Source organism: Megascapheus bottae, chromosome 4 (assembly GCF_031878675.1).
Source record: "Megascapheus bottae isolate mThoBot1 chromosome 4, mThoBot2.hap1, whole genome shotgun sequence".
Lineage (NCBI taxonomy): Eukaryota > Metazoa > Chordata > Mammalia > Rodentia > Geomyidae > Megascapheus > Megascapheus bottae.
Window position 1 is genome coordinate 47,465,569 of NC_143512.1, and position 24,257 is coordinate 47,489,825.

Genomic DNA, 24,257 nt, shown 5'->3' on the forward strand with positions numbered 1-24,257 from the left:
CAATGCAATGAATGAGTTGTAATTGAAAATGTCATAAAGCTGCATTGTCAATAATTTTATTTATTTATTTATTTATTTTTTGGCCAATCCTGGGCTTGAGCTCAGGCTCTGAGCACTGTCCGTGGACTTTCTCAAGGCCAGAGCTCTATCACTTGAGCCTTAGCTCCACTTCCCATTTTTTCTATGTATGTGGTAGCAAGGAATAGAACCTGGGTCTTCGTGTATGCTAGGCAAAGTATTCTACCTCTAGGACAAGGTCCCGGCCCAATAATTGTATTCTTTATCCAAGTCAATGCAAATAATATGAAGTTAAAAAACAAAAAACTTGACATGAAAATGCCATATTCCTCAGTACTCCAGAAATGAAACTTCAGGATGATATGGTTATTCTACTCCAATTTTTTTTGAATTTCCATACAGCTTTCTATCCTTGGCTATATTATTTCACATCCCTACCAATAGTACATAAGTATAATGATTAGAAAAATGATGTGAAATTTCTTTGTCTAGGTTTATGAATATTTTTTCTCAATACTGTATAAGGCATTTCTTTTCTGCTGTATCGAAGAATATCTGATGCAAAGACTTTGAAATTTCCAAATAATTCAATTTATTCTTTTGTTGTCCAAGATTTCAGTGTCATATTTAATAAATGATTACCCAAACCCGATGCTATAAAGCTTTTATATTTTCTTCCAAGAGTTTTGTATGTAACTTTGGGTCATTATTCACATGTGCGTATGCGCGCATGCACACACACATAACCTTTTTTTTCTTTTTTGGCCAGTACTGGGTATTGAACTTTAGGCCTGGGCACTGTCCCTGTCCTTGAGTTCCTTTTTTGCTCAAGGTTAGTACTCTACCAGCCATAGCACCACCTCTGTTTTTTTCTGTGTTTAGTGATAAGAATCTCACAGACTTTCCTTCCCAGGCTGGCTTTGAACCTTTATCTTCAGATCTCAGCCTCCTGTGCAGCTAAGATTACAGGTGAGAGCCACCAGTACCTGGCTCTTCATTCTTTTTTGTTTTTGTTTTTGTCAGTCCTGGGCTTGAGTTCAGGGCCTTAGCACTGTCCTTGGACTTTCCTCAAGGCTAGTGTTCTACCCTGAGCTACTGTACCACTTCTGGCTTTTTCTATGTATGTGGTACCGAGGAATCGAACCTGAGTCTTCGTGCATGCTAGGCAGGCACTCTACCACTAGGCTAAACTCCCGGCCCTTCTTTATTCTTTTTGAGTTAATATGTAGTTGAGTTGTATGTAGTATGAGTCCAATATTCATGGGAATACCATGAGCCTAGCACTAGTTTAAAAAAAAAAAAGAGGGGCCCCGGAGTTTGGCCTAGCGGTTAAAGTGCTTGCCTAGCATGCACAAAGACCCGGGTTCGATTCCTCAGTATCCCACATACACAACCAAGCCGGAAGTGGCAGAGACGAGACTGCAACAAGCGACAGAGAGCAAAAGCAAGCAAGCGGAGCCCAACCGAGTGGTGGCCGGAGCGAACGGGGCCGGAGCGAGCAGGGCCGGAGCGAGCAGGGCCGGAGCGTGCGGGAGCGAGCCGAGCCAGAGCCAGCGAGGCCGGAGCGAGCGGGGCCAGAGCGAGAAGGGGCCGGAGCAGGGCCAGAGCGAGCGGGGCCGGTGCGAGCGGGGCCAGAAAGAGAAGGGGGCCAAAAAAAAAAAAAAAAAAGAGTACGTCTTTTCTCTGTTGAATGGTTTTAACATCCTTCCCTAAATACTTTGACCATACATGCAAGGGTTTATTACTGGACTGTCTATATCACAGATCTAGATATCTTATGGTTAAATATTCATGCTGTTTTGATTTCTGTGCTTTGTAAGCAAGTTTTAGAAACGAGGAAGTGTGAGTTCTTTACTTTGTTTAGCTATTTAAAGTACTTTTGGATTCCTAGGGAAATTGAATGGGCCTGCTTCTTGACTGTTGAGACGGGGTGTGTCTATGTAGCACAGGGTAGCCCTGAACTCCTGCCTCACCCTTCTGAGTGTTGAGAATACAGATGTGCACTACATGCCCACTGGATGAATTTTTCTATTTCTGCAATAACAAGTCATTAGAAATTTGATAGGCATTAAATTAGATAGATGGATTACTTTACATAACACCACAGATGGTAGAATAATATTAAACTTTCTAAATGTATTTCCTTTCCTAAATATATTTGTAACTTCCTTTATACTTTTTCTCTGGGGGGGGAAGGTAAGTTGTGGGACTTGAACTCGAGCCTGAGTGCTGCCCCTGAGGTGTTTTTGTGGACAGCGGCTGGTTTAGGATTTTTGGTAGAGAAGTGTCTCAATTTCTTCTTTAATTTCTTTCATATAATTACTTACTCCCATCTGTATATTCTCTATAGCTACTTTCCTATGGTTCCCATAGATATAAAAGTTAAAAATTATAACAATTTAATTAGAACTAGTTATAACAACTTAACAGAGTTAGTGCTCTATTACTTGAGCCTCCGTGCCATTTCTGTTTTTATTTTCTGGCAGTTAAGTAGGAGAAAAAGAGAAAAATGAAGAGAGGGAAGGACCCTGGGTTTTGAAATCTTGTGGAAATATTTTCAGATGGAAGAGGAGTAGCTTGCCATAATGGGTAGGGAAGTAAAACAAAGGCTGCTCACTGTTTTGTTTGCATCCATGTAATTATTTAAAAAATGAGACAGTGATCAAAGGAAGAACAGACTAATTTGTGTTTAGTCTGGCTTTTATAAGTTCTGTATAGGTTACTCCAGGAGCACATGCACAGATAGTGGGCCAAGATAGGTAGCTACTATTATGATAAAAGTTGAAATTCATAAACCTCTTTTTCTTTCATAATGGTTTTGAGGGAAAAGTACACAGAAAAAAATTGTCTGGATTATAAAACTGAAGGTATTGTGTATTTTCCTGTCCTTTCATGAGAAACTATTATTTTAACAGGCTGGAGTGGGGAAAATTGGTAAAGATGTATGTAAAAAAAAAAATCAGGCAGAGATCATTCTAGAAGTTTTGATATGAATTATTAATTCTACCTTAATGAGGAAGGTGTTTTTAAATAACAAGTTGAGGGCAAGGAGTGTGGCCTAGTGAAGGCCCGGGTTAGACTCCTTGGTACCACATATACAGAAAAAGCCAGAAGTGGTGTTGTGGCTCAAGTGATAGAGCATTAGCCTTGAGAAAGCTCAAAGACAGTGCCCTGGCAAAAATAAATAAATAAATAAATAAGAGTTGACTGATAATTTTTGTTTTGTTTTCCTACTATGAATCATTAAAAATAAAACTGAAATCAACTAAAAATAGATACTACAAACATTTTAGGAGATTGTTCTTAGAATACTCATTGATCCATATCTCAGCTATGGTAAATACTGATGCAATGAACATAGCTGGTAGCTTTAGTGTGGCCTTGTTTTTTTTTTTTGATCATTTGGGTAGGAGTAGGATTGCTGGGCCATAGGGGAGGCTCTATATTTAGTTTTTTGAGGAATCTCCATACTGCTTTCTAGAGTTGTTGAACAAGTTTATATTCCCACCAATAGTGTAGAAACATTCCTTTTGGCTACGCCCCCATACTTTATCAATAGGGTGGTTGTTTAAGGGTTTGTTTTTGGGGAGTTTAATTTTTTGAGCTGTAAGTATATTTTAGATATGAGGCCCATGTCTGTTTATTGATACTCCAGATCTCCCAATTTATGGGCTATTTACTTTGCTAGCTATGTCCTTTGCCGTGCAGAAGCTCTGCAGCTTAATGCAATCCCATTCATCCAGCCCTTCTTAAGATATGGAAGCAACCTAGATGCCACTCAGGAAATGAATGGATCAATAAAATGTGGTATATATGTATAGTGGAATTTTATGTATTCATTAGAAGGAATGTGGTCCCATTCATAAGGAAATGGAAAGACTTGGAAAAAATCTTATTAAGTGAAGTAAGCCAGACTCAAAGAAACATAGGCTCCATGGTTTCCCTCATTTGTAATAATTAGTATATGCACAGTAGTCCTAGCAGAGGTTCACAATAACCCAATAGATAAGTGCATCTGACCATATAAAATGATGCTAATAGAAATGATCTCCACGATGTAGAAGCAAGAGCATTTTTGTTGTTGTTTTTCTCTAGTGTACTGCTTGCAGTTATTTCATCTTTTTTTTTTTTTGTGGGTCGTGGAACTTGAACTCTGGGCCTGGATGTGGTCCCTGAGCTCTTCAGCTCAAGGCTACTGCCCTATCCCTTAAGCCACAGCTCAACTTCCCGTTTTCTGGTGATTAATTGGAGATAAGAGTCACTAAGACTTTTAGTGCATGGGCTGGCTTTGAACTGCAATCCTCAGATCTCAGCCACTTGAGTAGCTAGGATTACAGGTGTGAGCCATTTTTTTAAAAAATTCCTCCAGTGGTTAATTCTTCTGAAGTTACTGTTTCTGATTTTGGTAGCCTTTGTCTTGTATATAAGTTTATCTGATTTGAGTAAAGAGGAATCTCAGAACTAGTGGAACAAAGGGTGAACCAATGCAGGTGGCAATACTCACCAGATACTACTTTGGGACTAAACTTTATTACTTGGAGGGGGAGGGAAAGCAGGGAGGAGGCAACAGTGTTCAAAAAGAAATGTACGCATTACTTTACTTGTGTAACTGTAACCTCTCTGTACATCACTTTTACAATAAAATAAAATTTAAAAAAGAACACTCATTGATCAATGTTCTTATAGCCTTTAATTTCATATGTGTGGGAATAATACATAGAATGTCTTCTGAAAGAATTAAAATAGACACAAGGTATCTACTTTTCTATTATCTCTTCATAGATTAGAGAGGTAATGTACTAGGAAGTCAAAAGTAATATAAGCATTTTTAACCTTATCTTGACAATTAAATACATGAGCGTTCTATGTCACTAAAGGAGCATTCTATGTGACTGAAGGATGTAACTGTTTTCAAAGGGAATAATATTAACTGGAAGATATTTATCTGCTTATTATTTATTAATCTTACCCCAGTGCTGTCTTTCAACACCAAATATCACATACATCAAGAATGTTTTACAGGTAGGGCCAGGAGCACAGCCTAGTGGTAGAGTGCTTGCCTAGCATGCACAAAGCCCTAGGTTGGATTCCTGGGTACGACATTATACAGAAGAAGCCAGAAGTGGTACTGTAGCTCAAGTGGCAGAGCACTATCTTTGGGCAGAAAGTGTGTCCAAGGACAGTGCCCAGATCCTGAGTTCAAGCCATAGGAATGGCAAGCAAAATAAAATAAAATAAAATAATGTTTAACAGGTGATGAAGGCAGTAAATCAAAGACTTTTTACCCTGTTACTAAAACATTTTGACTTCTTCCACCAAAAATGGTTTTTTTTTGTTTCTGTATTTTTTTCTCAGAAAAAATGTTCAATATACTCAGTGACTAAAATTAGAAAACTGTCACTATGTCTAAGTGATGCAACCCACAGAAATCTGCCCCAATGGATTGCCAGAAGTATCACCTCCTGATTAAAAATTCAAATACAATATAAAACTAATGTACAAAGATGACTTTTCCAGCATATAATGACATTTTCTTTAGTAATAATATGGGATCTATTTAACTGGATTTTTCCATATCTTTTTCATAACTAAAGAAACATTTTGTAAGAGAATTACAAACTAAGCCAGTTACAGTGGCTCACATCTGTAATCCTAGCTACTAAGGAGGCTGAGATCTGAGGATCAAGGTTTAAAGCCAGCCTGGGCACTAAGTCCATGAGACTCTTATCTCCAGTTAACGACCAGAAAACCAGAAGTGGCACTGTGGCTCAAGGGGTAGGGTGGTACTAGTCTTGAACTTAAGAGCTCAGGGACAATGCCCAGGCCCAGAGTTCAAGTTCCACGACCAACTAAAAAAAAGTTATACTTGTGTAAATTCTATTGACTCCTGACTTTAAACTTAAATAAATATGTAACTAGCTAGAGCTGATAAAATACAACCAGTTTATATTATCCTGGTATGAAACAGCATTCAGATTCTTTTTTACATTGGAAAATGCCAAAAGATTAGAGCATCAGGAGTTGATGCTGAAATGAAGCAAAAAGACAGAAGGTCATCACAGGCTAGCAAAAACATTAAGCATGGAAAAGTTAAAAACTATGAATAAACAAGGAGGATGGAATTAACCTAGATTAACTATAGCTGGGGACAAGAGACTGGAAAATCGTTGAGGGCCTTTTTTGTTTGTTTTTAAATAAGAGCACTCAAAAATATAAAATGTTCTTCTGTGAGGGCTTGGTTACTTTAGGAAGAATGGAAAAAGTAGGGGATAAAGAAGGGAGAATACGAAGTACTTACTATGCATGTATGAAAAAAGATTGTTTTTAAATAAGAGCACTCAAAAATATAAAATGTTCTTCTGTGAGGGCTTGGTTACTTTAGGAAGAATGGAAAAAGTAGGGGATAAAGAAGGGAGAATACGAAGTACTTACTATGCATGTATGAAAAAAGAACAAGGAAGCCTGCTGAAATTGTTTTGAGAAGAGGAGGAAGGTAAGAAAGCATAAAAGCACAGCTAAATTTGATCAAGGGGCATTATATGCATATAAAAAAGATCACAATGAAATCCCCTTGTATAATCAAAATATTCTAATAGAAGTTCAAACTCTCCTTGCAGATAAACTATTCCAAACTTTCTTGAAGAGAGGCAATTTTACCATTTCTATGGAACATGGGTTAGGATTTGTGTAGAGATTCATTATACTCATAAACAGTCATGTTCAACTGTAACCACTTTGTACAACTACTAAAATAAAAGTCTAAATAAAAGATACATACGAGGTACTTTCAAATTATTAATATTCATTTGCTATAAATGGACACTATATTCACTTTTAGTAAATATCACCAAATGAACTTCACTAGTGTTTGTACAATTTATAGCTTCCATTAGCAATATATGAAAGTACTTGTTAAAACACTCAGTATTAAGCATTTTTGTCCCTTTTTTCCTTTAAAGTATCTTGGTAAATATACGATAGCATTTGTACTTCTAGTATGATTAATGGTACAGTATTTTATCATGTTTGTTAAATACATGGATATCCTGTAATATAAAATAGCAATGCAAATATTTTGTATTTGTATGTTTTCAGTGTTTCTGGGGATCAAACACTGGGCCTTGTAAGCACTTTACCATTGATTCACAATTCCCCAGTCCCTGACCTTTTTTTTCCTTCCTTTTTTAAATCTCTCTTTAATTATGTTGTCTAGGCTTTTCAAATACTGATTTGTAAGAATTTTTGACAAAATGTAAGACCTTCCTGACAATATAGTAAACACAATTGTATACTAAATCTTGTATTTCATTATTGTTGAATGTAAAATATTCTCAAGACTTTCTGCCAATTTAATAAAAGGTCTTTCCAACTACAAGAACCTAGCAAAAACTATTGTGAAAAGTGATAGAGGGAAAAAAAAATGTGGTAAAGCTCTAACCTTGAGAAAGCCCAAGTCCAGGACTGGTCAAAAAAAAAAAAAGTTATTTACTTCATTAGGTCGACTGAATTACAGATGTTGGCTCAGGTGAATATAGCTTTCAAAAACAGCAGACAAGTGGCACTGTGGCTCAAGTGCTATCCTTGAGCTGAAGAGCTCAGGGACAGCGCCCAGGCCCAGAGTTCAAGTCCCATGACCAACCAACAAAAACAAAAAAACAGCAGACTATAAAGACTGACAAGTTTTTTTTTAATGTATTAATGACTTAATTAGGCTCTTGTTGGTTTAGAACACTATCTTGTGAGGATAAATTCTGTTTGTGAGAGCAAAAAGAGATCTCATGTAGCCTTAGAACTGAGGAATAGCTTTGATTTTGGGTATGATTTGTGAGTCCACAGCTTTCTGATCAACGTTACGTTGCTCTGTAACCTCGTATTTCTCGTTTTCTGTGCCAAAGATCTCGCCCTCCTAGTGCCTGGGCTTCCACACCTTCTTTTTATTCATCAGTGAAGTGTTTGGGGACTTTCATCCTGCTGATATCAATTTATGTGGAGGTGGCAATAACATATTTCTGATGTGTTCTTTGTAGAGGAACACGATTGAGGGACAGAGGTCCAGTCACAAGTAGTAAGCCACTTCCCAGCTGCTTCAAGTAAACCACTTTCTTGCCTCTGTGGCACCCAGTGAGGATGAGAGGACGGTCCCTGGAGTGATGCTGGCCCGCAGCCTTTGCACATGCTGGCTGAAGGGCTTCTTGCCATGGCTCAGCAGCTTCCAAGGCACATCTTCAGTGGGGTAGGATCTAGGCATTTTCCAAAGCTTAACCACCTGAGTACCACCGTTCTTGTCACCACCAACTGGTTTTGTGACAGTCACAAGAACCTTCTCCTTTTTCTTTTCAACCCTGGACTTAGCATCTGAATATTTCCTCTTGTACATGGCTTTTCTGGAATACATGGCAGACCGGGAATATCTGCCAATTCCTCGGACCAGTACCAGGTTTTGGTAGCAGTGGGGGACCGCTTTCTTGGACTTTTTAGCGTTGGCAGTAGCCTTCTTCTTCACCTTGCCATCGGCACCAGCTTTTTTGGCTACGGGTTTCTTCACCTTAGTGTCTGGCTTCTTAGCCTTTTCTCCCGCCATCTTGCAAGACGGGAAGTTTATTTTCTTTTTAATTCCACTGTATTGTTGATAGTTTTATTATGTTTATTCGAGAGCAGATATACTCAAGACACAAACAGACACACACACACACACACACAAACGGGAACGCACATACTATCCTAAAGAAAAGCTATCATATTTCCTGCCTAGCTTCATCAATGAAATCCAACTGTGAAACAAACTGTATTTAGATTTCAAAAAGTAAGAAATGATTCCCTTACTATGAATGATTATTACATACAACTAAGCAATTAACTCCAGCTACTGTGAATAAATTCCTGTGACTGTTAGTGAAGGTCAATTGTAACTCTGCTCTGACTTTTATACAAATTATCTAAGAAACAGCAGAGCTATGGGCAACTCTGGTAGTTACTAGATTATCTTCCTCTCAAAATTTGAAACTCTCAAATGTAAAGAGGAAATAAAAGATTTGTATCTTCTTTCCTCTATCATAAGATACAAATAGATAAATGGTTTCAATACATAATATTAGTTATATAAAGCATATAATATAGTAGTTAAAGAAAATTATTTTGTATTAAGCCTTTTCTAACGAAACCAGATTGACCTGCAAAGTTGTTTATATGGTAATAATTTATAAAAGCACACAAGTATAAAAAGGATTCCCAGTTTCAATTAATGAAATTTTTATTATTAACAAATTTTTAATCAATAGCTTTTCACACTTCTCTGATAAACTTGTTATGCAGAAAATGCTCCATGAAGCCCTTTAATAATACAGGGTCACAGTTTTACCAGAATAATGTTCATTTAATGCAATTAAAAACTTAACTACATACACACACATACATATATAAGCACACACACATACATCCCTTTTGATTTACAAAGAACTTTCACCAACACAAAACAAAATGAGAGATGGAGATAAAAAAAAAAAACAAACTCATAAAAATAAGCTGTGTTGTCTCAAGTCAGAAGGAGTCTATGATTTAAATCAACTTGTAGGATAGTAGAAACATTTGCTGGCCAAAGTCCTGGTTCTCTAGTTAGATAGATCTAAGTCTAAATGCTATTTCCTTTTACTAATAGAGTTTAACCATGAATATGTAACTTAACCTCTTTGTGCCTCAACTACCTAGTCTGTGAAAATAAGATAACCATGATAACTTCATATGAATGTAACAATGTATTATGTAATAAAGTGCTTTTTATCATATGTGGCATACATTAATTCTCAAATGTTCATTATCAGTACATCATGAAGCTCTGTAACATAGAACTATTGTTTTTAATGGGGGAAGGAACAAAAAGAGATAGGGTAGATATATATACAAACTGTACCAATATTTAGATACCATAATGAATATAAAGGCCTGTGGGAGGGAACAGAAATCTTCAACAACTACTTTCACATGTTAAAAATTACTAAAACCTACCAGAAAAACTCTATAGAAGTCCTACTCCTGCTGTGAGTTTGGCCTAGTGGAAAAGTGCTTGCCTAGCATGCACGAAGACCTGGGTTCAGTTCCTTGGTACCACATACATAGAAAAAAGCCGGAAATGGTGCTGTGGCTCAAGTGGTAGAGCTCTAGCCCTGAGAGATCCCAAGGACAATGCTCAGGAACTGAGTTCAAGGCCCAGGACTGGCCAAAAAAAAAAAAAAAAGTCCCACTCTTTCACCTTCATAGAAAGTGAAATGAAAGCCCACTGACAGATCTATCTACGGTCCCAAATATACCATCTGATCATCCCAAGGGCAGTTAATGCACTGAAAAAGTGAGAAATAAACTAAATAAGCTGGAGTTATAGGAGCCCAGGCCATATGTGAAACACAATTCTTGGCTTATTGGACTTGGATTATTTTTTGTACTAGTTTTTGTTTGGAGATGAAGGAATGGTAATATATCTTATATATTCCATCTTTCCTCCTGTAGACAATTTACCAAAGTCACAGATTAATCAAGCAGTGCTAGAAATCAGGATTGAATTTTATTGTTTTCCAAACCAGGCCACAAGAGTATAGTGCTAAAACACTGATCAATACAATGTATATTACCCACTGTAGCAATAGAAAGATGAGTTCATACTGTATACATGTGGTAAGAAAACTCTGGTGATACACGAATTTGTTTTTATAGAAACTGTTGACAAATAATCAAAGTTTACCAGTGCTTAATTGTTAAGGAGAGGATAAATCAAACCCTAAGACATCATTGACTAAAAGATAGTATACTCTCAATTGAAGTCTTGTTTTTGGTGCTGGCTCTGGGGCTTGAACTCAGGACCTAGGTGTGATCTTTGAGCTTTTGTGCTTGACTAGTTGCTCCACCACTCTAAGCCACAGCACCATTTCTGACTTTTTAGCGTTAATTGGAGATAAGTGTTTAACAGACTTTCCTGCTCAGACTGGCTTTGAACCATGATCCTCAGACATCAGCTTCCTGAGTAGCTAAAATTACAGGCACCTGGCTAATATCCTTAATTTTAATATAAATCTGTTTCCTTTTCCTTTTCTACAAAATAATAGGTTCCTTACTTCTCAGGAGGCTTTAAGGAAAGTAAAACATGTAAAGCACTTAGTACAGCAACTATTACTTGGTGATTCCCCAAACATACATCCATTGGGTTGAAGATGTATAACTCAGTGGTAGAACGGTGGGAAAAAAGGGGGAGAAAGAGAGGCAAAATAAAAAAGAAGTACAGATCCTACCATAATTAGCACTCTCTTTACAACTTCATGTTAGGTTTGAAGGTCAAGACACAAATATGTGTGCTTACATAGTAAAATTACTAAATTTAAGCTTAATAGTCAATATTTCTTAGTGATACTGAAGAATGAATAAGGAAGCATTTCATTATCTCCTATTCTTGGTCTATGAGAAAATAAAATCATAAAAAATACTTTTATATGATTATGTCTGGTAACAACATTAAAAATTTCTCTTTTGGGCCAGGAGGATTTGGCCTAGTGGTAGAGTACTTGCCTAGCATGCATGAGACCCAGGTTCAATTCCTTGGTACCACTTACATAGGAAAAAAGCTTGAAATGGTGCTGTGGCTCAAGTGGTACAGCTCTAGCCTTGAGAAAGCCCAAGGACAGTACTCAGGCTGTAAGCTCAAGCACACAATTGGCAAAAAAAAAAAGAATTTCTCTTTTGTGTTAAATAACTAAAAATGATATATTCTTTACAATTCATACTTAACTGAAATATTCATTGATATGCTGTTTAACTACATATAACATATTGTACTTCTGTGTACATTAGATAACTGCTATCAATAGTAATTAAAAATTATCTTCAAATAAACTATCCTTAGAAATAAAATGTTTGCATTAACAAACTGCCTGCAACTGTGCCTTCTTTCTTTGAAAATGCTAAGCACTAAACATTTTTCTAAGAATTTGAAATCACTCAAAATCTGTTATCTTAGCTTAAATAACATTGATTTGCTTTCTTTTTTTCCAGTTGTGGGGCTTGAACTCAGGGCCTGAGCACTATCCTTGGGCTATCTCAAGGCCAAGTGGTAAACATTTGAGCCACAGCACCAACTTCCAGCTTTTTCTATATATGTGTACCAAGGAATTGAACCTGGGTCTTCCTGCATGCTAGGTAAGCACTTTACCACTAGGCCAAACCCTCCGCCCCAATAACATTTGATTTGAGAGCCAAATATTCTTCTAATCATTATTCAATAATAGAAGGAAATCAACAATACAAAATACATTCAGAATATATCCATGCACAGAACAATGCACAGAAATTCCGTACTTTACTGAGTACAATAAATTAAAATGAAATTTGCTGAACTGAAACAAAAAAAATAATCCTAAATCACCAGGATTATATCTTTAAAGGTCATCAAAGTTGGAAATACAGAAATCAATTCTACTTAACCTCTTTAAACACTAGTGGCAAGGCTACCTCTGATTAAATACAATAAAATTAAATTACCACATATCTGTTACTTTGGCAAGTAATATCAAATACATTATTAACTCTTTTATACCTTATTATAACTGAGCAATGCCACTGTGGCAACTGAGAATACATACTTAAGAAGTTAGCTCAAGCCGGCGAGGTGACTCATGCCTGTAATCCTAGCTACTCAGGAGCTTGGGATCTATGGATCAAAGTTCAAAGCAAGCTCAGGGACAAAAGGACTTGAGACACTCATCTCCAGAAAACGTGAAGTGGGGCTTGACAAGGGTACGGCAGTAGAGTCTTGAGCTGAAGAGCTCAGGGACAGTGCTCAGGCCAAGTTCAAGCCCCATAATCCACAAAAACAAAAACAAACAACAACAACAAAAGAAGTCAGCTCAACTTCAGAGACTGAATCCATGTTATTACTTCCAAAGCATTGTGAATATGGAATACTGACTCACCTGTCTTTAAAATAATACAAAAATGGGCTACACATCGGTGGCTCATACCTACCTAGCTACTCAGGAGGCTGAGATGGGCAGGAAAGTTCATGAGTCTCTAATCTCCAATAAACTACTCAGAAAAAGTCAGAAGTGGTGCTCAAGTGGTAGAGTGCTAGCCTTGAGTAAAATAAGCTCAGGGACACTGCCCAGGCCCAGAGTATAAGTCAATTTTCCATATTTAATTCCACTGAAGTAATCATAGCAAGATAATTGAGACTTAAAAAAAAATGTCTTGGGGTGGGAATTTGGCCTAATGGTAATGCTTGCCTAGCATGCATGAAGACTTGGGTTCGATTCCTCCATACCACATACAGGAGTTCTAGCCTTGATAAAACCCAAGGACAGTGCTCGGGGCCTCAATTCAGACCCCATGACCGGCAAAAAAAAAAAAAAAAAAAAAAAAGTCTTAAGCCAATAAAGCAAAAATACAGAAAAAAAGCTCATTATCATAAACTAAGAAAGAAAAGCTAACAAATGATCAATAGCAAGAAGAATGTTCTTTTGCATGCCAGACTAGTTTTTCTTGTTCTGCGGTATACATGTATACAGTATACATGTATATTATTGGCGGTGAAAAATAACTAGAACAGGTATTTCAACTACAAGTCTTTGAAACCTGCATCACAAGTATAGACAAGTATGTGAACAGGTAACACTCCAGAACAACAGGAGTGATTTTTGATTTTTATCTTTTATCATATCATAATATAGCTAATCAGTTAGATTTATTAGTATGGTTCTTTAGCCTACTTACCACTTACTAATGTCAAAAGATTAGCTTTAAATTATAAATTTATATATTGATATCAGACTTACGTTTATCATTAACTTTGTATTTACAAAGGTTAAACGATTTTCACACTAATGCCAAAAATTTACCAAAATTACATATGACTATAAAAATACTGAAGCTTTTAAATATCAGTTTTACAATCCAATACTATTTCAAAAATCCTTACAGCAAGATCATTTTTAATTTATTGTAAATCAATCCTAAATAAGTCAAGATATGTCTTAAGAAAAAAGGTGTGTAGCTTCATATATAGATATGTGTGTATGCATATTTATTTGTGTGCATGTATTGAACTTAGGGCCTTGAGACTTTGCTTGCCTTGCTTCCTCACAAATGGTGCTACTCTACTACTTGAACAAGTCTCCAGCTGGACTTTTTGTTGGTTGCTTAGAATCAGTTTCTCAATCTTCAGAGCTGGACTTTTTGTTGGTTGCTTAGAATCAGTTTCTCAATCTTCAGAGCTTAGCCTCCTGATTAACTACAATTTAAAGCATTAGCTCCTGGTGCCCAGCATGAAAAATATCAATTACCCTAACAACCTTAAAAAACAATTACCCTAACAACCTTAAAAAAACTCAAGTATTACAAATAAAAATATTTTCAAAATTTGTACTTGTATTGTTTTAATCTTACCATTCAAACAGCATTCAATTTTTTAAGTAACATGCTTTATATTAGTATCAAGATTGCTTTAGAGGAGATAGTACTAGGATTATTTCCTAGGTTTACATGAATGGGTAAATACTACAAGTCTTACCTTGTGCTGTTCAATGGCGTCTATCCATTGTTGTCTGTGATCTGGATCCTGAGCACGAAGATACCAAACACTATCATTCACACTAATATCAAATCGACATTCATCAAAATCATGAGGCTGTGGGGGGAGAAAAAGGTAGAAAATGAAAGAAAAGCTAATTATACTTTTATAAATCTTCTACCCTCCAACAAAAACATAAGCATACTTATGCTTCTGGAAGATTTGTTATTTTCTTTCTGTTTGGGGGGGATGTGGGGAGGTCATGGGACTTGAATTCTGTGCTTATGCGTTGTCTCTGAGCTCTTCAGCTCAAGGCTACCGCCCTACCAATGGAGACACAGAGCCACTTCCAGTTTTCTGGTGATTAATTGGACTTAAGAGTTTCATGGACTTTAATGCCTGGGCTGGCTTTGAACCCTGATCCTCAGTTCTCAGTCCTCTGAGTAGCTAGGATTATAGGCGTGAGCCACCATGCCTGGGAAGACCTGTTATTTTTAAGTTTATCTATTTAATTAAGTTTTCTGAAAACATCTCAAGGCTATAGAACACTTGTCAAGTTACCAAATCCAACTTTTATTCATTACTCCTACAAATGAGCTGGAATCTATTTCAAAAACACAGACGAATGTTATTTAGTAGTAGAAACACCACCAAAAAGATACTTTTCCATTATGAAGTTGTATTCCATTAAATTTAATGATTTAATAAGTGTTAACATTTCCCCCAAATATCTACAATTAATCTATTTTTACATGTATATACAGTAGCAGCAAAGAAAGCTTTTAATGAAAAATAAATATAAAATGATCATTACAAGAACTATGTAAGAAACTAAGGAACCTTCTGCATCACAGTATAAGCACCGAATGCAAGAGCCAACTTGAATCAGTACTTTTGAATAAAAAACTCTGTTTTCCATGTCCATTTTTCCCTCAACAGAAATTCACATATAACAGGATACATGACAGTTACCACTTCTTAAACAATAGGGTAGAATCAATTTTCTTTCCCATAATCGGTAGAGAATCCTTTCTGGCCAGAATAATAAACTTGTTCTATGTTTTGAAAGGGTTTATTCTTTCACTCCTTTGACAGCATTCATCTCTATATCTTTACCCTTTGTTTGTTAGCAAAAACAATATTAGTTCTACAATGTTCTTTGGTCTATGAAACAATTTTTCTTTTAAGAAATAGATAAATCAGCCACGGGCAGTGGCTCATGCCTGTACTCCTTAGCTACTCAGAAGGCTGAGATCTGAGAATCAAGGTTCAAAGCAAGCCCTGGCACAAAAGAACCTGAGACTCTTATCTCCAATTAACCTCTAGAAAACAGGCAGTGGGGCTTGGCTTGAGGGTAGGGTAGTAGCCTTAAACTGAAGAGCTCAGGGACAACGCCCAGGCACAGGGGTAGTGTGGTAGCCTTGAGCTGAAGAGCTCAGGGACAGCACCCAGGCCAAGTTAAAGCCCCATGACCCACTCCCGCAAAAAAAAGATAAATCACAGTTCTGACTTGCAAAAAGATACAAACAAGTTAAATATGTTTTGAATTGCTATGTTGGGGACTATAGTAGAAGAGAATTATACTACAAAAAAGCAAAATGAAGAAACAAGACAATACACACCCCACATCAGGAAGTATGAATATAGAACATAAAAGAGGATATTACAGAGCACATCTGTAATCCCAGCACTCTGGATGTTGAGACAGAAGGATTCAGACTTCAAGGCTACCCTGGCTATATAATGAACAGACACATCAATTAACAAGCTAAAAGTTATGGACACAAATTTGAGGATACAAAATGAAAAAGTATACATCATGTTTCTGGTCAATGATAGATGGCTACACTACAGTGGTTTCATCAGATTTTAATGAAAGCTGACAAATTGACATTGTCCAGTAATGCGGAAGCTACCTTATGGGGTGCATTACTCCTAAGTCTGTGGCTATATGGGTATTAATAAACAGATGGTGCTGTTAGATGTAAAACACTATTCTAAATGTAATTAAGTACATGATAATCACTATGTTACTGGTTTACCTAGGTTGGAATATTTCATCTTAATTTACAAAAAAATGTTTACTATGAAACAGCATGCCATATTAAAGCAGCAGCTACCTTATATGCCTGTTCAGTGAGTTTCTTAATTGCATCCTAGGCTACCAGTGGCTGATCAATACCAGCTAAGTTTATGTGTTCTCTGGGATGTTCACACAAGGAGAAAAATTAGATAGTGACACATTTCTTAGAACATATTCTATTAAGCAATACATAGTTGCAATGAGTAGGCAAAGATGAAAAGTGAACACTTTAGTGTTTCCAAAAGTAATAATATAGGCCAGTGCCAGCGACTCACATCTGTAATCCTAGCTACACAGGAGGCTGAGATATGAAAATCACTGTCTGAAGCCAGCCAAGTCCATAGGACTCTTATTAGCCACCAAACCAGAAATGAAGCTGTGGCTCAAGTGGTGAAATACTGGCCTTGTGCAAAAAAGTTCAGGGACAGCACCCAGACTGAATTCAAGCACTAAGATGGGCTCCAAAGCAGAACAGGAAAAAAAAGAAAAAGAAAAAGAAAAAAGAAGAATAAGGAAGACAGTTATGTCCAGAAAAAATAAGTCAAAAAAACCCCAACAAGGAGCTGGGAGTTTGGCCTAGTGGTAGAGTGCCTGCCTAGCATGCACAAAGACCCAGGTTCAATTCCTCAGTACCACATACATAGAAAAAGCCAGAAATGGTGTGGTGGCTCAGGGTAGAACACTAGCCTTGAGGAAAGCCCAAGGACAGTGCTCAGGCCCTGAGCTCAAACCCAGCACTGGCAAAAAAAAAAAAAAAGAGACAAAAAAGGCATTCTGTGAAGGTAACAAATTATGAGAATAAAGAGAATACTACAGTATTTTCCAAGGTTTTGCATTACTTCTGTTGCTCCTCCACAATCTGAGTACTTAAATGTTAAAAATAAGATGATGTAGCCGGGAGTTTGACCTAGTGGTAGAGTGCTCACCTAGCATGCACAAATCCCTAAGTTCGATTCCTCAGTACCACATACATAGAAAAAAAGCCGGAAGTGGTGTTGAGGCTCAAGTGGCAGAGCTCTAGCCTTGAGAAAAGTCCAAGGACAGTGCTCAGGCCTTGAGCTCAAGCCCTGGACTGGCAAAAAAAAAAAAAAAAAAAAAAGTTGTGTGATAAGATTCCTTCTTTTAGAAGGAGAAAAAGTCAAATGGACTTGCTAAAACTGTCCATTTTTCATCCGTTGCAAGCATACATATATACATATAGGTTTCCTTGATAATTCTCACATGTGGTTCATCTTGAGTTTGAGTGGTTTGAAATGATTTGACAGCGGTTCAGGTCTTTTCCCAAAACAGAAGCAATTTCCTGGCTTATTCTTGTTTAGTTATTTGGGACTGAATTATGTTTAGTTATTTGGGCTTACTGATTTACTTGGGACTGATCTTGGACTGAATTCTGTTCTGAAAAGTATGTTTTAGCTGGAACTTAATTGCTTGGATTCACATTGTCAAACTTGTCACATGTTTTAAGAAATAACAGCTAGAATTCAATTCAGAGTGTTTTCAATCTGGCCTGTGCACACAGTTGCCCTCAAGTCCAGAAAAGACTTGGACAGATTCAAGCTCAGAATTTGAGGTTTACTTTCAATGGCTCGGTTTTAGGGATTCCAGCAGCCTCAGTAAATTACCTAAGCCAGTAACCTTGGCAACTTTTTCAGGTTCTGGTAACCAGAAAAATGCCTGGCTGGCTTTTCTTGGCAATTTGACTGTAATTCTAACAAATTTTCAAATAGCTTGGCAAACATTCATGAAGCTCAAACATTTATAATTGTCTACATTTAGCATCTTTTCTAGAAATATTAAATTTCTATGCCCGAGAAAAAGTTAAAGAAATTCAATTAGATTCAAACAACATGAAATCTGTGTTTTAAATTACGAACAATAGAGACTGTTGCTCACTTAAGGAAAGAAGTTTATTTACAAAGTATCAAGGAACTTAAGTTGCTACGAAATATGGACTGAGAAAATTTGTGCTGAGACTGCACCACAGGTATGATATGTATGTATGTATGTATGTATGTATGTATGTATGTATGTATGTATAGGGACTACTCTAGATTCTGAATCTTTTAAGTCATGATTGTCACTGCTGCAACTAGAAACTATATGCTGCTGTGCCAGCATGGCTCAAAGAATAATTTCCTGTTCTCCTCTTTTTTTTAAGGGTCTCTTTCCACAGGGCTGGGAGTTTGATCTAGTCATAGAGCGCTTGCCTAGCATGCACAAAGACCCAGGTTAGATTCCTTGGTACCACGTACACAGAAAAAGCCTGAAGTGGTGCTGTAGCTCAAGTGCTAGCACACTAGCCTTGAGGAAAGCCCAAGGACAGTGCTCAGGTCCTGAGTTCAGTCCCCCGGTCTTGGAGGGGAGGGGTGCGAGGGGAGAAGGCAATGACAGAGAGAAAAACAAGGGAAAATGAGAATGAGGGAGAATAGTAAAGAAGTTCATGTCACAAGCTTAACAATTTGATTCCAAGTAAATTAACAAGTCTAAATGTTTAATTCATGTGCCCATATGCTAACTAATATAAGCATGGTGGGATAGGAAAGGAAATTAATTATCTGACTTTACAAATTACATATTCATATTCATATTCAAAATTGGGAATACCACAGAAACAAAGAGATTGTGATGTAGAACACTCCATTGTCTAACCTATATCTTTCTCAAATCCACTCTTCTGATTGTTTTGGGAAGGGGTTAAGAAGGGAGACTGACAGAGAGAGATTAGATGGAATATACTGTAACCATGTGTAATTTCCCAGTAATTAATATGAGTTTTTTCTTTTCTTTTCTTTTGGCCAGTCCTAGGCTTGGACTCAGGACCTGGCACTGTCCTTGAACTTTCTCAAGGCTAGAGCTGCACTACTTCTGGCTTTTTCTGTGTACGTGGTACCAAGGAATCAAACTCAGGGCTTCATGCATGCTAGGCAAGCACTCTACCAGTAAGCCACACTGCTGGCCCCAAAGCCAATGCTTTTGAAACCTACTTCTGTAACCATGATATTAATTAATCCCAGTTATATTAATCCCAGTTAATTAATCCCCGACAGATGACAATGATCCAGGTGCACAAGACATTTGCTTCTGAGATAGCAGCAGATGAACGGTGTTTTCTCCATTTGAGCCTCAGTTCCTTAAGAATTCTTTAAGTTTAAGAAGTACTTTCAATTCAGAGCTTAAGCACCAGGAATGAAATTCCAGGAATTTCATGACATGCTGGTAGAGGACTAGGTAGCATCTAATGTTTTCATTTTCCCCTTCTCCTCCTTTCCATTTTCTTTCCTTCTTCCTTTTTATTTTATCTTTCCTTAGTAATGGTGATTGAACTCAGGATTTTGCGCTTGGCCCACGCCTCTAGTCCATAGTCCATTTTTGCATTGGGGTGTGTGTGTGTGTGATGGTCCTAGGACTGGACACTGCCCCTGAGCATTTGTGTTCAAGGCTAGCACTCTACCACTTGAACCTCAGCTCAATTTCTGGCTTTTTTTGGTAGTCATAGAGATGCCACTATACCCAGTACTGAGGTGGAGTCTTGTAAGCTACTTTTTGGGGTGTACCTCCTCCATCTCTATCTCCTATCTAGTTACATTTTCTTAGTGTACTGGGCCTAAATGCTGTAGGGTTCTCCCTAGACTTACAGGTTGAAAACTCTTAATTTTTCCTTTTTGTCCTTCTAGCCTACAAATGAAGTAGATCCTTGTAATCACTGCTTCTAATATGTCACTTTAGATCTAAAGTGGTTTCTGGTATCAAAATTATCACTGATACAGAAAGAAATCTCAAAATGTAAATTCGTATTTTATAACACAGTTAAGAACTCAAATGTATCCAAGGTTTAAATTACCAGTTTTTTAGTTACAAGTTAGGAAGACCATTTCATCAATGTGACTCCCATCATGGTGTTCCTTTAACAGCACTCTGGTTTGCACGTATAGATACATGTGATTAAAGATGTATTCTATGAGGTTATAAATAAAAAGAATACAGACCGTTTCTTGGAATACATATCTGCATATTCTAATACTGAATACATTAACTGATACTAAAAAGTATTTTTTGTTGTATGCTGAGAATGAAATTCAGAAAACTAATGCCTATGCAAAGCAGGCACACAAATGTTTCTAGCAGCTTTAAACTGGAGGCAATCCAAATGTCCTTCAACTTGTGAATGGCAGAACAACTGTGAATATTATTCAACAATAAAAAGGAACAAACGGTTGATACATTAACAAGTTGATGCATTCTAGACATTTCAATTTTGTATAAGATGTTTCCAAAAAGAGCAAATGATGTTATTAAAGTTTTGGCATGGGGGGGAGGAGTTTGGCCTAATGGTAGTGTGCTTGCCTAGCATTCATGAAAATCCCTGTTTGATTCCTTGGTACCACATATGTAGAAAAAGCTGGAAGTGGTCCTTTGACTCAAGTGGTAGAGCTCTAGCCTTGAGGAAGCCCAAGGGCAGTGCTCAGGCCCTGAGCTCAAAACCCAGAACAAGCAAAAAAATATTTTGGCATGCAATCAAAACAGTTAAAAGAGTTTTATTGACGAATTTTAGTTTCCATTTATCATTCAATATAATTTAGTGTTCCAACTTTCCTTTTAAGACATTAAACAACAACAACAACAACTACTGCTGCTACTCCTCCTCCTCCTCCTCCTCTTTGGACTACTCCTCCTCCTCCTCCTCCTCCTCTGGGCTGGGAGCATGGCCTAGTGGCCGAGTGCTTGCCTTGCATGAAGCCCTGGGTTCGAGTCCCCAGTGCCACATTAACAGAAAAAAAATCTGGAAATGGTGCTGTGCCTCAAGTGGTAGCTTGCTGGCCTTGGGAAAGCAAAAGGACAGTGTGCAGGCCCTGAGTTCAAGCCCTAAGACTGCCCCACCACCAAAAAAAATCTGTATGTGAAGTGTTATACCAGACTTATTTATGGTAACCCCAAACAAGAACCAAATATCTATCCATTAAATGATAAGTCAAGAAACTGTGGCATAGCCACACAGTAGAGCAGTACTCAACAATAAAAGAAACAAGTTAGTGATCCATGTAACAACATGGATGACTCAAAATTATTTAAAAAACAAACAAACAAACAAAATTCGCAGGGTAGTGGCTCATGCCTGTAACCCTAGCTACTCAGGAGGCTGAGATCTGAGGATCAAGGTTCAAAGCCAACCCAGGCACAAAAGAACCAGAGACTCTTATCTCCCAATGGGAAGTGGGGCTTGGCTCAAGGGCAGAAGATAACCTTGAGCTGAAAAGCTCAGGGACAATGTCATGACCAGGGTAGGGTGGTAGCCTTGAGCTGAAGAGCTAATGGACAGTGCCCAGGCTGAGTTAAAGCTCCATGACTCACCAAAAAAACAAAAAAACAAAAAACCTCCCAAACAGCACTATATTCAACACAATTCCATTTATGTAACATTCTAGAATGGTAGTTGTTGGAAGCTAGGGCCAAGGAAATATTAGTCCAACTAATAATATGAAGTATCTTAAGTGAGAGAAAAAAAGCTTTTTTCGGCCCACAGTTGTAGCCCAAGATTATGTGGCCTCACTGCTGTGTGTCCCTGGCACATCATGGCGGGAGGACATGGCAGAGCAAACTGTTTGCCTCATGAGAAAATGAAGAAGCTGGCTCTAATGAACTTGTCCCACAATCCCTCCTAAAAGGTATACCCTTCTCAAGAACCTAAAGATCTCTGTTCCTAGGTTTTCTCCTAAATGTTACATCCCTTCCTAAAGTACCACCATAGAAGATAAAGCAAGCTTTTAACACCCAGGCCTCTGGGGACACATTCTATATCCAAACTATAGTATCTAATTCATTTTAAAGTAATTATTACACAACTATACATTTGGGAAAATTGTGACTGGACACCTTAAAAAAGGATTTATTTTACTGTATGTAAATTATATCTCAAGAAATCTTTGAAAAGGTACAACACACTTCTTTTTGTTGATCTTGGGGCTTAAACTCAGAGCCCTTTTGCTCAAGGCTAATAATTATCTACTACTTTGAGTCAGTGTCACTTCTAGTTTTCTGGTAGATTTTCATGGGTTTTCCTGTCCCAGCTGGCTTCAGTGATCCTTAGAACTCAGCCTCTTGAGTAGCTAGGATTTATAGGCACTAGTCACTGTGCCCAGCTTGGTACTTTAAAAAAAAAAAAAAGAATAAAAACAAGTAAAAAAAAAAAAAGACATAGTAAAATGAAGAAACAAGAGTCTGTGCCAAGAATATGTGGAAAGTGGAAAGCGGAAAGCCAGGTGTTGGCTTTATTTATCAGTGTTTTCACACTGATAAATTCTAGCTACTTAGGAAGTTGAGATATGAGGACTGTGGGGTTTAAAGCTGGAAAGTCCATGAGACCCTTATCTCCTCCAATTTACCACCAAAAAGCTGGAAGCAGAGCTGTGGCTCAAGTAGTTGAGTGATTAAAAAAAAAAAAACTCAGAACTAGCACACAGATCCTGTTTATGCCCAGGTAGAAAATGTAGGGGGGAAAAATAGAAAGGCAAAAAAAGAGTTAAACACACACACACACACACTTCAGTCCCAGGGTTTGTCCTTGGGCTTTCTCAAGGCCAGCATTCTACCACTGAGTCACAGCCCCATTTCGGGGTTTTTTTCTGTGTATATGGTACAGAGGAACCATACCTGGGTCTCCGTGCATGCTAGTCAAGCACTCTACCACTAGGCCACCAGTTGGTTAAAAAGTAAAAAATCTTACAGGAAACACATATCCTGGCTATGAGTCAAATGTATCTTTGTCCATTGTTGACAAAACCATTTTCTTTCTTCCTTCCTCCCCTCCCCCCTTCCCTTCTTTCCTTTTTTTGAACTACAGGCTTCCAATATAAACATTACATATAATAAAAGGCTTACTACAAGAAAGAACTAAGTAAGGCACATAATCATTCCATACAGAATACTTGTGCCCAGAAAGAGTTCAAGATCAATGGCAACAGACTGACTGATATATTAAATTATATAAACCTTTATATTACACAAAAGTTATAACTCCTTTTTATTATTAACTTTAAGTAGTTGTACAAAGAATTTCAATTCAGCATGTCAATTTACAATTGCAATGCATCTTGATCAATAGCAAACTCCTTTTTAGAAAAACAAAATGAAGTAGCAATTTTTCTTACCAACTTATTCTAGTTCTGTCATCTTAGCAGTAAGTTCTCCGCAAAATACTTTGTTCTTCAAAATATTTCACCCAATTTATTATCATATAGTTTAAAAACTGACTTTTACAAATTAATGACTCATTAAAATTATATAGGAATGGATTAGGATAAGAGAGCCAAAAACAATACACTGGAAAAAAAAGCTTATTCAATACAAGGTGTTGGGGAAAAAAATGGATATCCAGATGCAGAAAACTGAAACTAGACTCCCTATTGATTACCTTGTACCAGTATCAATTCAAAATGAATCAAAGATCTTAATGTAAGATCTGAAGTCATGACACTATTATAGGAAGGAAGAGACACAGTAGGACTCATTGACACAAGTAGGAACTTTCTGAATAAAGATCCAGAAACACAACAAAGCAAACAAAGAAATGATAAATGAAGCTGGGTGCCAGTGGCTCATGCCTGTAACCCTAGCTAC

General features: G+C 37.3%; 1 protein-coding gene and 1 pseudogene across 2 annotated transcripts in view; both read right to left on the reverse strand.

The window, feature by feature from the left end:
* Cert1 (ceramide transporter 1) overlaps positions 1 to 24,257 on the reverse strand; it is a 79,771-nt gene that overhangs the window by 44,117 nt on the left and 11,397 nt on the right. For both annotated transcript variants that reach the window (XM_090331847.1, XM_090331846.1), the window contains exon 3: positions 14,561 to 14,677. In XM_090331847.1, coding sequence (XP_090187973.1) covers positions 14,561 to 14,677 — 117 coding nt within the window. The remainder of the gene's footprint in view (positions 1 to 14,560; positions 14,678 to 24,257) is intronic.
* Positions 7,742 to 8,599, reverse strand: LOC150064409 (large ribosomal subunit protein eL6 pseudogene; annotated as a pseudogene).